Source organism: Schistocerca nitens, chromosome 1 (genome assembly GCF_023898315.1).
Source record: "Schistocerca nitens isolate TAMUIC-IGC-003100 chromosome 1, iqSchNite1.1, whole genome shotgun sequence".
NCBI classification, from domain to species: domain Eukaryota; kingdom Metazoa; phylum Arthropoda; class Insecta; order Orthoptera; family Acrididae; genus Schistocerca; species Schistocerca nitens.
The window spans coordinates 957,963,872-957,982,317 of record NC_064614.1 but is presented as its reverse complement, the minus strand read 5'-3'; the positions used below and the strand labels follow the sequence as shown (position 1 = coordinate 957,982,317).

Here is an 18,446-nt window from a genome sequence, read left to right as displayed (position 1 = left end):
AAATAAAAACCACATTGTTCAATAGTAATAGTAGTGACAACATTAGGTAACATACCGCTTAAACCAAGTAAAGTAGGCTTGTCAAATTTGTGACAAGACATGTTACTATAAGATTTGAAGACCTACATAGCCAGATTTTAAATGAGGCTGTTTTTTACAAATTAGTACAAGCAGCCACACCTTACGTCATATGGGTATTCTATACTAAGATAACCAGCTCAATTTTTTTGTATAATATTCATATTAAGACTAGAAACTAAACCACACAACCTTTATTAGAATTAACACTTTTGTCATGCAACAGATTACATGTCAAAACATTACAGTTTACACAGAATTAATGGAAAAATTGGCCTGCTAAATAGGGGTGGGAAAAAGTTTAAAATACTATAAAACATTTTTTCTTTAAAATTTTATCTTGATAACAGCCTTCAGTAACTAGTCATGCCTGTTGACTATCTCTTCAGTGTCATCTTTTAAAATAACATACCTATCCTAATTAATGTAAAAACATCACCTCAGTTGCATTGCCTTAGATGCAGAGAAGAAAAGATGTACACAAATTGCCTTATACCTGAACCATTAAGAGATCCATTTAAAATGTAATGTATGAAACTGACATTAAAACATTAACAAGTATTATAATGGCATAAAATTAGAAGACAAATAACATCCACAAGTAATAATCAATTTTGTTCTCACTTGGTGGATTGCCAAATGTTATATAAGAAGGAAAACTGTTAGGCATGCTACATCCCTCCAGCATTATGATGCAAACGTGGTCACCAAGAAGCTCCCAAAAATGGTTGCTTTTCATCACCATCTGCTCACTGAGCAGGCAGAGACCAGAGGATCTCAGATGGCAAAAAACCTCTGTCTCCTTCAGGAGGTCCATAAATCTGCATTTTTCAGATCTATGTAGCAGTCTCACATCTGACTGTAAGGATGGGACACCAAGTGTGCTCTCAATAAGACGGGCAACAAAATTAGTTTTTTCAACTATATCTCACCTATCCAAAGCCACATAATCACCAAATCTGATTTCAAGTCTTCTTCCTATCTGTCCTACATAATAGGTGTCACAGTCTGAACATTTAATTTTATACACACCTGATTCATGATAAATACTTATTCTGTCAACACTGTTAGTTAAAATATACCCAAGATTATTTGTAGTTTGGAATGAAACCACTATTTTACGCTTTCTAAAATCTGATGCTGCTTGCGCACTAATTTTACCATTACCATGATATAGGTTGTCTTCCAGTTTATTGCTAATACCAGGTCTTACATCTTGTTGGTACTTAGTTGTAATTTTACTATAAATTTTCTTACATAATGGGGAGGAAAATCATTTGCTTTAACATATTTAATGATATGTAGCTCTGTTTCTTGCTCAGCTTTTTAGGCTGAGAGGTTGAATGGACAATTGATAAAAAAAACTGAAGACTGCATTTTTATGTTGGCTTGGATGGTTTGAGTAATAGTTTACAATACCATTTTTCATGAAGATCCTAAAACTTTGTTTTTAGTTTTCATTTCTACTTCAGATGTTAACTTGATTTTATCAAGTAAATCATTGAAGCTAGTGATGATTGCATTTTCCATTATTTCATTGTAAACTGTAATGTTTTGACAAGTGATCTGTTATATGCCAAAAGTATTAATTGTGATAAGGGTTACTTGGTGCAGTTTTTAATTTTAATATCAATATTATTAAAAAAACTTAACTGATAATTTTAGTATACGGGGTGTTGCTCTACCCTTATGATATAAACTGTGGCTGCTTGTACTGCTCTGTGAACAACAGCCCCAGTTAGAATCTGGCTAGGTACATCTTAAAATCACACAATAGCATATGTTGTCACCACCCTGAAGAGCCTACGTGAGTTGGTTTAAACAGTATGTTAACTAATGTTGTCACTATTATTATACAATGTGGTTTTTATTTTACATTTTTTTTTGAAAACTGATTCTTGTATATATCTTGCATTTTTGCTCTGAGAATAGCTATTCAATAGATGGAATTCAGATCAGCAATAAAATACATACTGAATTTGTGACTGATCGTTTAACTCCTTTCCTTTTAGAAATATACCACAGTCCCTGTTCACAACTTCCAATGGAATCAAACTATCTCACACTCCCAGTGTTATTATATGGCCACTACTGAGGCTACAGTAGCCACAGACTCAACCTCTTAATCCTTCTTTAGCGAAATGAAGCAGGCAGAGGGAATAAGTATATGGAACTTAAAAAACTAAAGCATACTGCATGACAGCAGTCAAATCTCATGATTATCTGATCAATTGCTTTCCTCAAAAGACAGTGGTAATTATTGTCAAAAACTTGGTGACACAGTAATAGAACAATTTGTTCTATATGAGATGACACTTTAAATTATCATTATTATCATCATCACCACACCACCACCACCAAACACAATGAATGCATTGTTGGTGCAGTCATTACTCGTTTTTCTCTCTCCATTTGTACAATTTGGGTGAAGAATCTGCACATAGTATTAGTTAAGAAGTAATGTTGGAAAATAATGAGTATCAATTTACATCAGTTAAAGGTACGAAGTGTTAACAAAATCATAATAAATCTTGCTACCTTTCCATATGACTAGCATATCATATACTATCAGCAGGATTCTTAAATGCATTAAATTCCCATACTTATAACAGCAAAGTTTACATTTTTTCTGTATGCATCTTGTTCCTTTTTATAATTCTAAATTCACTGCCAGTACTTTTTATTTTAAAAATATAATTTTTTTAAACTTCTTCAAGGTTGTGACATGAGTATATTTGCTTGTAACACTTCTCCCACTGTATTTTCAGGTACAAACTGCTGACAATAACAACTGTGCAACAGCTGTAGGGGAAAGCAAGGACAGTATTATAGCCCGGATAAATAGACTGGGAGGTCGATCATATGGAACAGGAAGTTTTGAATCTGCCATTCATCGACACAGCATTTCCCATCGAGCAGCACAGGAGACTGAGAATGGTGCAGAAGTGGACAATAGAATTTCCCAAGATGGCAGCTATGTCTCTGAATATGCATACATAGATAATAAACTCTATCATAGATCACAAAGTGATAGTATACAAAATATACCATCTAGTGCTGCTGTGGTAAAAAATATATCTGAGGATGAAGATGATGATGATGCATATGAACAACTTCCAGTTGATAGCTTAAAAAAACAGGCACAACATGAGCACAGTTGCACTGACTCCTTAGAAAGAGAGCAGCATACTGTTTCAACAATACAGGGAAACAGACCCCCTATACTGGAACCAGAATTACCTCCACGTTCACCCTCCGACCGTAAACAACATGTTTCTGATGCAGAGGAGGACTTGGAATATGCAGAGTGTTATGAAGAGGTGGGACTTAATGAAAATAAACAAGGGAGTGGGAAAGAAAAGGCAAAACTCAAGAAGAAAAATTCTAAAAAAGTCAAGAGCAAAAATAAGGAACTGAAACAGGAGCCTTTAAATAAAGAAAAGTACAGCAAAAATGGAAAGAGCAGTTTCTTTAAATCAGTTTTTGGGCACTACCGCAAAAAAGCGGAGACAGAAAAAATTAGTAGTAGTCCAGATCAGGCAATAAAAGATTTACCTGAAGAACCTGCATATGAGTCTGTTGAATGCACTCCTGCCATACCTGCTCCTGCCATACCTGCTGACGTTTCAGAGACTGATTTGGCAGAAGTATCACCAACCAAAGGAGTTTGCAAGAGAAGTTTACTGCCAAGTATCACCTTAACGGAGCTGCAACAGAAACTTAAAACCTATGATGACCACAAGGTATGAATACATTAAAATTACTTTAATGTAAATGGATAGATAAAATCTACTCACTCACTTACTGGACGGTAAGTCTCCCTTACCTGTTCTGGGTGACTTTTCTGAACTGTACCCCTTACCCTAAACCTCTCCAGTCCTTTTCCTTCACACCTCTTCCTTCCCCTTCAACTCTTCTGCCAGAAGAAGGAGCCACTGGCTCCAATAGCTTGTAGAAGTTAAACCCTTTTGTGTATGTGTTCCCCTGCCACTGCTTGGTGAGTAGATTTTTTTATCATTATACTGTCAATAATTGATTATTCTCATTATTTATCATTTAGCTGGTCACACTCATCACAGTACCTATGTGAGCTGCTCTTCCTTTTTAACCTTCCCCAACCTACCTCCTCTCCATTCTGATGGAGGACTACTGACTCTTAATGCTAGGTTGTGTGTCACTTTTCCTTTTACGTGTGTCTGTAGGCAGTACTATAAATTTTGTCTTCTGAAGGCAAGTACTGTTAGCAATCTCATAATAACATAGTACACTTTTGAAATCTGCCTCATCAATTATTAACATATTCACAAACATAGAGGTAAGCACCACAAGCATCAAAACTTTCAGCTGCAAATGTAATTGCAAAAGTTTTGCTCCCTCCAGACAGCCTACATGTTCATTAATACAAGGCTAACCAGCTAGACAGATAATAAGAATACATCATTATGTGCTGGTTATAAAATCATGATTATCACCACTGAAAATTTAAAATTAGACTCCTATGAAAACCAGTTAAAATCTTTCAGACCATTCAATATTAGTTTTTTTTCTCACAAGTGTGAATCCTATTACAGAAGTTATAACAATGAAGTATGCCTCAGGGGTCATTTTAGTTCCGCATTTAAGCCACTGTCCTTAGTAGGTGTTGCAACTCAATGGAAAGACAATGAGGACAAAAAAAGATCCTTCAGGGAACACTTTTCAGATTCACTGGTTGCCCTGAGCTAAATAGTTCCTGCAGAATGTATAACATCACCAGGGAGGAGTCACTAATCTTCTACAACCCATGTCACTGATTTATGAGTAGTACAAGTGGCAGTGAATGTCCCAAAATTGGTAACAGTTTGTTCATTTTATCCATTTACAAATTCTCTGATAGGTTCTCATTCAACTTACTGTGAAAGTCCCCCATCCATTCCACTTGTTACGAAACTTTAACACATACCGCATACTGCTAGCTTCTACAATGCATTGCTAAGGTGTCAAGTTCTTGAGAGCCTCTTAATAACAAAAAATGTATGTTACCCCGACGTGGGCACCGCATATACTGTCACAGACACTATTCATTGGAAAGTGTTGAACTACCTGCATTTCTACACTATTTTCTAATATGAATACACATAGCAGATATATCTCTTTCTGGAATAAAACCATTTAAGTAGGTACTCAAGAAGAGAAACTGGATGCTGCACAGCCAGCTGGTGATGTTTGGACATTAAAATAGATTTCAGGGACATGACACACAAACTCAGTTAAGGTTAGGGAACATCTTGCAGTGGACAGCCGGCTGTCACCTTATGGGACGATCTTAGAAACTGGGCAGTTCGTTAGGCACTTTCAGTGTGGATTCATAAGATATTGTATTGTACTGCATGGTATTGTTTTATTGACCCTCTTCATCATTTTTGTACATAGATGCAAAGTGATATGGGACAAGTCAGCATTATGAGAAGATGAGATGAGAGAACATGAATTAATGTGATGATTATAAGCTGTGTATCTGTTACAAATATACAGGAGTTTACATACAAGAAAGCAGCAAGCAAGCTATTGTTCATAACTTGGGCAGTAATTGTTAAAGTCATGGTATACATTTATTGTGACAGATCATCATTCAGGTTGAAGATGCTGAAGAGAAGTAAAGATAGATTAGATATTTAGAGTCATGAGGCTCAGAACTACACTCCTGGAAATGGAAAAAAGAACACATTGACACCGGTGTGTCAGACCCACCATACTTGCTCCGGACACTGCGAGAGGGCTGTACAAGCAATGATCACACGCACGGCACAGCGGACACACCAGGAACCGCGGTGTTGGCCGTCGAATGGCGCTAGCTGCACGGCATTTGTGCACCGCCGCCGTCAGTGTCAGCCAGTTTGCCGTGGCATACGGAGCTCCATCGCAGTCTTTAACACTGGTAGCATGCCGCGACAGCGTGGACGTGAACTATATGCGCAGTTGACGGACTTTGAGCGAGGGCGTATAGTGGGCATGCGGGAGGGAGGCCGGGTGGATGTACCGCCGAATTGCTCAACACGTGGGGCGTGAGGTCTCCACAGTACATCGATGTTGTCGCCAGTGGTCGGCGGAAGGTGCACGTGCCCGTCGACCTGGGACCGGACCGCAGCGACGCACGGATGCACGCCAAGACCGTAGGATCCTACGCAGTGCCGTAGGGGACCGCACCGCCACTTCCCAGCAAATTAGGGACACTGTTGCTCCTGGGGTATCGGCGAGGACCATTCGCAACCGTCTCCATGAAGCTGGGCTACGGTCCCGCACACCGTTAGGCCGTCTTCCGCTCACGCCCCAACATCGTGCAGCCCGCCTCCAGTGGTGTCGCGACAGGCGTGAATGGAGGGACGAATGGAGACGTGTCATCTTCAGCGATGAGAGTCGCTTCTGCCTTGGTGCCAATGATGGTCGTATGCGTGTTTGGCGCCGTGCAGGTGAGCGCCACAATCAGGACTGCATACGACCGAGGCACACAGGGCCAACACCCGGCATCATGGTGTGGGGAGCGATCTCCTACACTGGCCGTACACCACTGGTGATCGTCGAGGGGACACTGAATAGTGCACGGTACATCCAAACCGTCATCGAACCCATCGTTCTACCATTCCTAGACCGGCAAGGGAACTTGCTGTTCCAACAGGACAATGCACGTCCGCATGTATCCCGTGCCACCCAACGTGCTCTAGAAGGTGTAAGTCAACTACCCTGGCCAGCAAGATCTCCGGATCTGTCCCCCATTGAGCATGTTTGGGACTGGATGAAGCGTCGTCTCACGCGGTCTGCACGTCCAGCAGGAACGCTGGTCCAACTGAGGCGCCAGGTGGAAATGGCATAGCAAGCCGTTCCACAGGACTACATCCAGCATCTCTACGATCGTCTCCATGGGAGAATAGCAGCCTGCATTGCTGCGAAAGGTGGATATACACTGTACTAGTGCCGACATTGTGCATGCTCTGTTGCCTGTGTCTATGTGCCTGTGGTTCTGTCAGTGTGATCATGTGATGTATCTGACCCCAGGAATGTGTCAATAAAGTTTCCCCTTCCTGGGACAATGAATTCATGGTGTTCTTATTTCAATTTCCAGGAGTGTATTTTATCTTCAAGGTATATGGTTGTTTGTCATGATAATTATATATTTTCCATTCAATACTTATGATTATCACTGTTGTATGAGGGACTACAGTGTTGTAAAGGTTGTGAGGAAAAAATAAATCTTGTGTGTTAAGTTGTCCTAAGAAAAGCTGTTAACATACTTACAATAAGTCAGAATCTCTTATGCTGAAACTTTGTACAAATACTCACTTTTAATTAATATGTAATGTAGTAGTAATTACATTAACTGTTAGTAGCACAGAAAGAATGACATCTGCAGTGCTTATACAATATAATGCATATAATATGAAGGTGTTTCTTTCAGGATGCTGAAACATCTAATGCAGACAATAAAGGCAATAATGGCATTCCAGACGATGAGCACACTGAAAAATCATCAGGTTTGTCTTTCCCAGGATTGTTCTAAAAACTTAAATGGCAAGAATTACATGTGATAAATTACAGTTAGACAGTTTCTCACCCAAGGAATAACTTGATCAACATTTACACTTTTCTGTCAGGTGTTTCTTTTACTAAGGTACACAAACATTAGGCACATGACCAGATGCTGTGTGATATGGGAGTGGACGCATTAGCTGTATTTAAATAACTAGACAACATCACATTTCTCCACTAGTACAGATGTAAAGGGAATTTGAACTATAGCATTTTGATGAATGACTACCATGCATGAATAATTAAGCAAAACTTTTTTATAGATTAAGTATGATTCTTTTTTGTGAAATATGAGCTCCACAAATACATCAACTATATTTTTACCCTGAGATGAAGGCATAATTTTTTCCTTCACATTTAACATTTGAATTCTTAAATGGAATTTCAGTGGGTAGCAGTCATTATCACACTTTAAAAAACAAGTAGAGCAGCCATCAATATAGTAATTCATGTGATACTCAAAAGAAATAGCACTGTTGGACATTGCACATTCTTGCCTACCTTTAAGCTGAAATCTGTTTGCTCAGCCTTTTGAGAGAGATGGAGGCAGGATGATTAGGATCACATTTTAAATGGAATCTGAAAAATTGTGTGCTAGTCATGTTTTAAGTGCTTGATCAGAATAAAAGTTATGTCAAATGTCATAAAAATCATAGGGTCAACTGGGGTTTCATCCATAGACTCTTTAAGTTATTTTCTTGATCTTAACCAAATGATTTACTAATAAAAATATCATTACAAGGATAAGGAGAAAAGTGCTACAGTAGACACAGATAAAACATTCAGATCAATAAAATATTGTTTTTGTCACATTGGTAGTTATTGATCAAAAACAAAAGTGTCAACTCAATCTGTGAAATAGTTTTATGTATACAGATACTTTAAGTATTTCTGGATAATCTGGAATATCATGATCAAAATTCTAGGTTTTTGTGAATGGAAATTTTTTATAGATTTAAAATAGGCAGTGGAATACAAATAAGATTGTTCCAAAACAGTCAAGTGATTTTATGCACTGATTTGCTACTGTGTATGAGATCACTTCATGACAGCAACAAAATACCAGACTAGTGAGTGGAAAGCAATGATCCTTTGTCAAAAAATGTGAATTTAATTTCATTTGCACAAAAATTATGGCCTGTGTTTTGTGGTATTGATTACCTTGCAAGTAATAAAGAGAGTAAATATTATGCAAGTCTGCTGAATCAAATGTATGAAGAAGTATATGAAAATAAGCCTGGATTACAAAGGAACAAATTTACTTACATACCAGAAGGTTCTGAAATATGAATCTATCAACTTCGTCTATTTGGCACCTTCTAACTACTTGTTCCTGCTACTAAAGAAATTTATAGCTAAAAAATTTCCAATTGAGTGAAGAAGAGGAACAGACCTAGGTGGGTATTTAGCAGACTTTACAGAATTAAAAATCTAATAGGAAATGGTGGTAAACCGGAAAAAGGTTGGTGAAATTGCCTTGACCGTAAAGAGGAATACGTCTGGTAAAAATTACATTTTTGGTGTAATAGGTTCAGTCTGTTACTGCCAGATCAAGAACTTTTCATCTTGCCCTTGTACATAATATATTTGAAGAAATTCATGTTACTATCTTGAGCTGATTTTAGTGAATAATGCTTTATTTATGATTAGTTTTGGTAGGAAGTACCATTTTCAAGTCAACCTACATAACAAAAAGAATATCACAAGAAAAATGGATGTGTACAATTATTTTAAAGTAAATGACTGTCATAACAGTAATGTCAGGGAAATAGAGTATAAGTACTCACATAAAAATACATTATAATAAAAATGTCTTGACAGGATAGGATGACACGTAAAATGACATATTCAAGTCAACAGTTGTCTTTGACAAGACAATTTGCATCAAAACTGGAAAGAAAAGTGCCAGCATGTGTATGCATTGCACTACATATGTGTGGAAAATGAACCCACATTAGATCATAGGACTAGTGTCATATGATCCATAATCTTAATAAAATGGAAATGAAACACATTTAAAAAAAACCTGATTTGTGCACAGTATACATGCTACATGTACATAAAATTATAAAGTACCTTCTGTACTGGTGTCATATGTTCTCGACATCACATAACAACACAGATCTGTCACCGTTGTATGACATACATCGATAGGTCTAACATTTGCAAATGGGGCTTCTGATGCAAATCATGACAATGAAGATGTCACAAGTATACTGCCTAGTGATTGTAATATGACTTCTGTCACAGAGCCCAATGTATAATATTTTAGAGTGACTTGTATGTGAGAGAATGGATACATCTCATGATTCATATGAAACAAAGTATCTGATAAAAACCACATTCACATAAAATAACAGAACTGAACATCTGGTCATGATAGTAACATTTGCCTAAACCAAGCACAACTGAACAGTACAAATATTGCATCTTACAGTTTGTCATTATAACAAAACAGTTTTGTTGTATACCATAAAGAACAAAATCACTATATCCTACTAAGATGTTTTTATTATATTGAGCAACTATACACAGTTTTCTTGATATTACTGTTACAGTTGTCATTAACATAAAATTAATCACACACTTTTGTTCTTTCTTATGGTAGTCCTTCTGTTATGTAGGTTGATCTGAGAATGACACCTCCTGATGATCAATAGTTATCAATAAAGCATTATTCACTAAAAGCAGCTAATGTTAGAAATTGAATTCCTTCAAACACAGTATAAACTTTATACTAAACTTCCACTGACAAACTCATTAAAGGCATTTGATATAATCCACTTCACTGCTGGCTACATAAAAGTAAGATGCTTAGGTTTTTGTTCTGACCAGATACCCATTATTTCAGAGTTTAGACTGCTTGATGCAATCAGAGTGGTCCCTTTTGTGGCATGAAGTGGCAGGTCTGAGTTCATTACATGTTCCATAATATTTAATAAACACCATATTTCTTGAACAAACAATATCAGGTGCCTTAGGCAAATAAAATATTTGTTCAAATTCTAATAACAATACAATACTGCTCCAAAATTTCCTCAAAAGAAGCTTTGCTGGTACCTACACAACAAAATCGGCACAGAATATACATAACTGTTGTGGTGGAGACCCACCACATTTGTCAACACTTCCAAGTTGACTGTCAGGTAAAACTACAGTCCTTTGCCTAGCCACAGTCCTGAACATGTGTGTCCAACTCAGGCCCAAAATTCCAAGGCTGTGGTGAATGTACTTCCACCTCAGGCAGTGCAGCGACAACAGCACTCTCTGTGTGGCCCAGCAGTATCACTTGACACAGCTGTCAGGACATTGATATCCAAGCTGGCACCACTGAAATTGCAATACACCTGTAGATTATTATGCATTCTGAAGACAATGGCTGTGTATATTCTGAGTTTCATAATGCAACATTCTGCATCCTTTTCCTTGGGTGGGATGAAAAAGATTTCTTAGCAATATCTGTGACACCATAATATTTTATCTGCTCTAGGATAATGCTGTCCTCTTGGGTAAAATATTCCAGTGGTAAAATAGTCCCCCATTCAGATCTCCAGGTGGGGGCTACTCAGGAGGATGTCATTATCAAATAAACAAAACTGGTGTTCTATGGATCGGAGCATGGAATGTAAGATCTCTTAAGCAGGTAAGTTAGAAAATTTATAAAGGGAAATGGATAGGTTACAGTCAGATATAGAGGAAATTAGTGAAGTTCGGTGGCAGGGGGATCAAGGCTTCTGTTCAGGTGAATACAGGTTTATAAATACAGAATCAAATAGGGGTAATGCAGGAGTCGGTTTAATAATGAATAAAAAAATATGAATGCGGATAAGCTACTATGAACAGCATAGTGAATGCATTGTTGTAGCCAAGATAGACACGAAGCCCACGCCTACCACAGTAGTTGTAGTACATGTTTATATGCCAACTAGTTCCACAGATGATCAAGAGATTGAAGAAATGTATGATGCGAAAAAAGAAATTATTCAGATAGTTAAGGGAGATGAAAATTTAACAGTCATTGGAGACTGGAATTCGATAGTAGGCAAAGGAAGAGAAGAAAAAGTAGTAGGTGAATATGGACTGGGGATAAGAAATGAAAGAGGAAGCTGCCTGGTAGAATTTTGCACAGAGTATAACATAATCATAGCTAACACTTGGTTTAAGAATCATGAAAGAAGGTTGTATACATGGAAGAGACCTGGAGTCACTGGAAGGTTTCAGATAGATTACATAATGGTAAGACAGGGATTTAGAAACCAGGTTTTAAATTGTATGACATTTCGAGGGATAGATGTGGACTCTTAATCACAATTTATTGCTTACGACTTGTAGATTAAAACTGAAGACACTGCAAAAAGTGGGAATTTAAGCAGGTGGGACCTGGATGAACTGAAACAAACAGAGGTTATAAAGAGTTTCAGAGAGAGCATTAGGGAACAATTGACAAATATGGGAGAAAGGAATACAGCAGAAGAAGAATGGGTAGTTTTGAGAGATGAAATAGTGAAGGCAGTAGTGGATCAAGTAGGTAAAATGATGAGGGCTAGAAGAAATCTGTGGGTAACAGAAGAGATGGTGAATTTAATTGATGAAACGAGACAATATAAAAATGTAGTAGATGAAGCAGGTAAAAGGAATACGAATGTCTCAAAAATAAAATCAACAGAAAGTCCAAAATGGCTAAGCGTGGATGGCTAGAGAACAAATGTAAAGATGTAGAAGGATATATCACTGGGGTAAGATAGATATTGCCAACAGGAAAATTAAAGAGACCTCTGGAGAAAAGAGAACCACCTGCATTAATATCAAGAGCTCAGATGGAAAACCAGTCCTAAGCAAAGAAGGGAAAGCGAAAAGGTAGAGGGTATATAGAAGGGTGACGTACTTGACGGCAATATTATGGAAGAGGACCTAGATAAAGATGAAATGGGAGATATAATACAACATGAAGAATTTGACAGAGCACTGAAAGACCTAAGTCAAAACAAGGCCCAGGGAATACACAGCATTCCATTAGATCTACTGATAGCCTTGGGAGAGCCAGCCATGACAAAACTCTACCATCTGGTAAGCAAGGTGTATGAGACAGATGAGATACCCTCGGATTTCAAAAAGAATATAATAATTCCAATCCCAAAAAAGCAGGTGTTGACAGGTTTGAAAATTACCAAACTATCAGTTTAATAAGACACGGCTGCAAAATACTAACACAAATTCTTTACAGACGAATGGAAAAACTGGTAGAAACTGAGCTCAGGAAGATCGGTTTGCATTCCGTAGAAATGTTGCAACACATGAGGCAATACTGACCCTACGACTTATCTTAGAAGATAGATTAAGGAAAGGCAAACATACATTTCCAGCATTTGTAGACTTAGAGAAAGCATTTGACAATGTTGACTAGAATACTCTCTTTCAAATTCTGAAGGTGGCAGGGGTAAAATACAGGGAGCGAATGGCTATTTAGAATTTGTACAGAAACCAGATGACATTTATAAGAGTCAAGTGGCATGAAAGGGAAGCAGCGGTTGAGAAGGGAGTGAGACAGGGTTGTAGCTTATCCCCAATGTTATTCAATTTGTATATTGAGCAGGCAGTGAAGGAAACAAAAGAAAAAAAATGTAGTAGGAATTAAAATCCAGGGAGAAGAAATAAAAACTTTGAGATTTGCTGATAACAGTGTAATTGTGTCAGAGACAGCAAAGGACTTGGAAGAGCAGTTGAATGGAATGGACAGTGTCTTAAAAGGAGGATATCAGATGAACATCAACTAGAGTAAAATGAGGATAATGGAATGTAGTCAAATTAAACCAGGTGATGCTGAGGGAATTAGATTAGGAAACGAGACACTTAAAGTAGTAGATGAGTTTTGCTATTTGGGGAGCAAATAACTGATGATGATCAAAGTAGAGAGGATATAAAATGTAGACTGGCTACAGCAAGGAATGTGTTTCGGAAGAAGAACATCGAGTATAGATTTAAGTGTCAGGAAGTCCTTTCTGAAAGTATTTGTATGGAGTGTAGCCAGGTATGGATGTGAAACATGGACGATAAATAGTGTAAACAAGAAGAGAATAGAAGCTTCAAAATGTGGTGGTACAGAAGAATTCTGAAGATTAGATGGAAGTCCTTTCTGAAAGGGGAATCCAGTGTAGCCAAGTATGGATGTGAAACATGGACTATAAATAGTGTAAACAAGAAGAGAATAGAAGCTTTCAAAATGCGGTGATACAGAAGAATTCTGAAGATTAGATGGGTAGATCACGTAACTAATGAGGAGGTACTGAATAGAACTGGGCACAACTTGACTAGAAGAAGGGATCAGTTGATAGAATATGTTCTGAAGCATCAAGGGATCACTTCATCAAACCAGATTCTCTGGGATCGCAACAACAACAACAACAGGATAGTAATGTGAACTTTTCAATGAAATGCTTTTTTTGACAAGTCACAGAAAATACTAGCTGCAAAATTTTGTCATTCAAATTTTGTATAATCTGATATTTGAATTGAAAAATAACATCTTTTGAAATCCAAATTAAGACTGCCTAAGTATCTTCTACATTGTGTCCATATCAGTCAATCCAAACAAAGATCTAAAAATGCAACTGAAGTCTGACATGGTAGTTAAAAAGGTCCAAGTTAGTGACAGTATGTAAGTAATATTCTAATGAGTAAAATGAAAATTACACATTTTATTGATGATAAATCCAGGCTATTATTGTGAGTCCATTCAGAGAATGTCTGTATTCTTTAGTGACTATGGTCTAAAAATGGATACAATGTATATACAAGCACACATTTGCATACTCAAGACTTTGACTTCTGTGTGGAATACACATACCAAGGTAGTCCATTAAGGTTATGACTGGATTCCCCATTGTAATGAACTGTGTTGAATCACATCATCAAGAGAGTTATGTAAATACATCTCATAGCTTGTAAGTGTTTAAAAGTTAGGGTATATGTTCAGTAGCTTTATTAACATTCAGGTGCCTAAGAGATGTCTGGATCAAATTATGTAGTGTGTCTGGAGGGAAGCAGAATGGGAGAGGTATCAGTTGAGGGTGAAAATGGCATGGCAAACAGATCTGACAAGTGGGCAGTGGTAATAGGCAAATTTATCAAACAGTAAAATTTTAAGTGGGTGTTTTTATGGCACTGCCTTATATGAATAACAAATGCAGTTACAGTTTCCTTACAAATGTTGTGCCAGTTAAAGTACATTTTGCCTGTGGAAATATATCCCAGAGAACTAAATAATTCAGTTGCTGGCTTTTTTATAGTTAAAAAGAAAAAAGATGAAGAGAGAGAGAGAGAGAAATAAATACATAAAACATGTATTAGTTTTACACAGACACAGTTTCACCATATTTGTTTACAATGAAATAGTACGCCAGATGTTGGTAATTTCCACTTTAATTTTTGAGATTGGATAAACAGTGTATTTTAGAGCAATATACTCCAGGTTGCATGTTAACAATTTGTTTTCACTTTCATTTGTAGTCATTACAATTACCTGTAACAATAAAAAAAATTATGACCTCAGAAATTACACAGAATTCTTATGTTTACCTTTCCAATTTCATTTATGAATCCTTTTTTTTTTCTGTTTTTGTAAATACATCAATCGGCACTGTCAGTGTTGGTATGTAGGTCAATTTAGAAAGGGCTAGATTAACTTCTTGGAGACTTGAGGAATACTGTCAGATATTTGATGTCAATTCCATGCACCATCCAGCCATTTTTCAAGATTAAGGATGGTACACAGCCAGATATGACTCATGAAATACTAAATCTCAGGCAGTTTTTCTTAAATCTTATTTATATGCAATCATCTGTAACAATTTAGTTCACATTTACTATCTGTTCATCATGTCTTTCTGGTAATTTTGAGATTCTTTGATGAAGAAATAACAGGATGACAGGATTCAGTGAAGAATTAAGAGAATCACAACATTCTTGTAATGTGTAATTACTAATGTGGGTGGGTTGCACTCACTGGTCGCAGGTTCGAATCCTGCCTCGGGCATGGATGCGTGTGATGTCCTTAGGTTAGTTAGTTTTAAGTAGTTCTAAGTTCTAGGGGACTGATGACCTCAGATGTTAAGTCCCATAGTGCTCAGAGCCATTTGAACTATTTTGTGGGTCGCACTTTCATTCTGTTACCTGTATAACTAGCTTTTTAACTTTTTAATCTTCCCTATTTATTCTTCAGTTAACACCATAATGAGCTGCTTCAGTATACTGATTTATATAAATGCTTCTGTAATTACTCTTTGATTATTTGATATGCAGAGGAGTTATGACAAAATATAGGAAATACATCATTACATTTGGTGAGCCTAGTTTATGTTGTATTTGTTACTGTGTTTTAGAGAGCAGCCCTCCCAGTCTGCCTCCACGCCGAAGTATTGAGAGACGACCAAGTTCTCCATGGCATGATGTTCCTACAAACAATTCACCTGTGGATGGTGATAGCAACAAATTAACACTTAGTCAAGAACAGCAGGACTCACTGCTTGGCACTCCTCAAGGCTTTGCACTACTTAAGAGCAAGTGGCAGGCAGCAGAAAGGGGTGGTGAGTGGAACCCAGAGTTACATCACCTTAAGTTGTTGCAGTCACCTGATGAAGACATGAAGAAAGAGGATTCTGATTCTATGCCCAGTCTTAGCCACTTATATAGTAAGGTTGACAAGAAGTCGAAGACAGGTCTGGATAAAATGGACTCAAGTGAACTAAACTTTCAGCCTGGAGAACAACAGTTAATAATACCAGTGTCACCTTCACATAAAATACCATTCACGAGGACTGATGTGAGAGAGGAACAACTAGATGGGGACTATGGTATGATGGATACAAATAGAGAAGACTCAAAGAAAGAGGAAGAAGACAATTTTCAACAAGACAGTTTAATGAGCTGTCTCTCAAGTGACAAAGAATACATCATATCTCGTGACTCATTGCAGGATAAGTCTCTGAGTTTAGAGTTACCCACTGATCAGAAGAATGAAAGGCACATTCAAGAACTGAATAACAGGAACTCTAATGATCTAAATATTCTTCTAGCACAGCTTGCTGAAATTACTACAGCTCCCCTGTTGACACCAGGAGCAACTAGCAGTCTTGTAAACTATCCACACTCAGATATGAACAACAAGGTATACACGACACAAAACTAAATACAATTTCATAAATTAATATTAAACATGAACTAGAAATTACCTGTCATTTTATAAAAATGCAGAAAGCAGGCAATTTTGGCACTCCCTTAACAATTGGCTGTGATTTATTACAATGTATACTTAACTATTTTAGACATAGTACAACTGTGTATATTTTGTTACTTTTTGTATGTATTGTTTTTGTATGTATTGTTATAACACTATCACTTTTTATACATAATTAAAATGATATGAACTAAAGTAACAAGGAAGTATATATTACTAGTGCTGACTGGCTTAACGTATGAAAGGTTTTCTCCGCTTTGCCTCTCTCTCTCTTCTTCTTTTCTTTTGTGTGTGTGTGTGTGTGTGTGTGTGTGTGTGTGTGGGTGGGTGGGTGGGTGGGTGCACACACATGTGGACACATATGCTTGTGCAGGAGCACACTGCTTTAAACAAATAGCTATTCAGTCATAATTGAAGTGTGGGTTTGAACACTCAGAGTGGTGCATAAATATTTAACTCTGTAAAATATTACATTTTAAAGAAAATGTTCAGAATGTACTGAAATGCAGGAAACTCCTTACACATTTAAAAAAATAAACAGCTTGACTGTTTGTTTGTGAATGGATATGATTTGCTTCTTTCTGTAATGGTAGACCATAGAAAGCACACAGCATACTGAACAAAATATAAACTTTATTTCTGAAGACACATGGTAGTTTCATACCATTGTTTTTGAATTTTGTAAATATTGTGAACTCGTAAATGAAAGAGAAACTGATTATGTTTTAGCCATACAGTTTTAGTATAAGAAGCATTACAAACTATGGAAAATCCAAGATGCAATAATGACAATATTATGAAAAGGATAGTCATTTCTCGCCATAAAGCAAAGATGCTGAGTCACAGATAGGCACAAAAAAACTTCGGAATTAGACAAATGCAACTGACATGACCACAGTCTCTGGCTGCCAAGGCCAGACTGCCAGTCTGGTTCCTTTCTAAGTGACACAGGCTATTTCTTTCACTGTTCTTGTCCAATTCAAGTGTGTTTCCCATCTTCAGTGCCATTGTTACTTACGGGATATTAAACAATAATCTTCCTTTCCTTTAGGAAAAGTGCAGTCTTTCAAAATAAGACAGCACTGAAATATGATTAATAATCACAGGTGAAAAAAATCACAAACAAACTGTGTAAAATAGATTTAACAATGAAGGGGAATGTATGCTGTTAAAAAATCTGCAGTAGCAGTATTTGTTTAAAAAAAAAAAAACACGATTATTCATCATCCCCAGTAGAGAGGGAGAGGGAGAGGGAGAGGGAGAGGGAGAGAGAGAGAGAGAGAGAGAGAGAGAGAGAGAGAGACTACAGCAGAATTAATGCCGAAGACCAGCATATGTTGATGGGAACGTTTCAAAAGTTACTATACCAAGAGCTCACTTAATGGATCAAATCAGATGGGGCATAATAGAAGAAAGTTTAACAGAAATTACTGTGCATACACAGTATTTAAAATCAGCTTATTCCACAGTGTCCTGACAAATTTCTCTTTAATAAGCCCCTTAATTTATTTCTCGCCATTTTTACACTTCATATTTGGAGATTCTTCCTTCAATGACTAACACAGTTATTTGT

The 18,446-nt window shown here is 37.1% G+C and overlaps 1 protein-coding gene across 2 annotated transcripts in view; it reads left to right on the top strand.

The window, feature by feature from the left end:
- Positions 1 to 18,446, top strand: part of LOC126194769 (uncharacterized) — a 262,121-nt gene that overhangs the window by 212,441 nt on the left and 31,234 nt on the right. For both annotated transcript variants that reach the window (XM_049933059.1, XM_049933067.1), the window contains 3 exons: positions 2,847 to 3,821; positions 7,511 to 7,586; positions 16,020 to 16,804. In XM_049933059.1, coding sequence (XP_049789016.1) covers positions 2,847 to 3,821; positions 7,511 to 7,586; positions 16,020 to 16,804 — 1,836 coding nt within the window. The remainder of the gene's footprint in view (positions 1 to 2,846; positions 3,822 to 7,510; positions 7,587 to 16,019; positions 16,805 to 18,446) is intronic.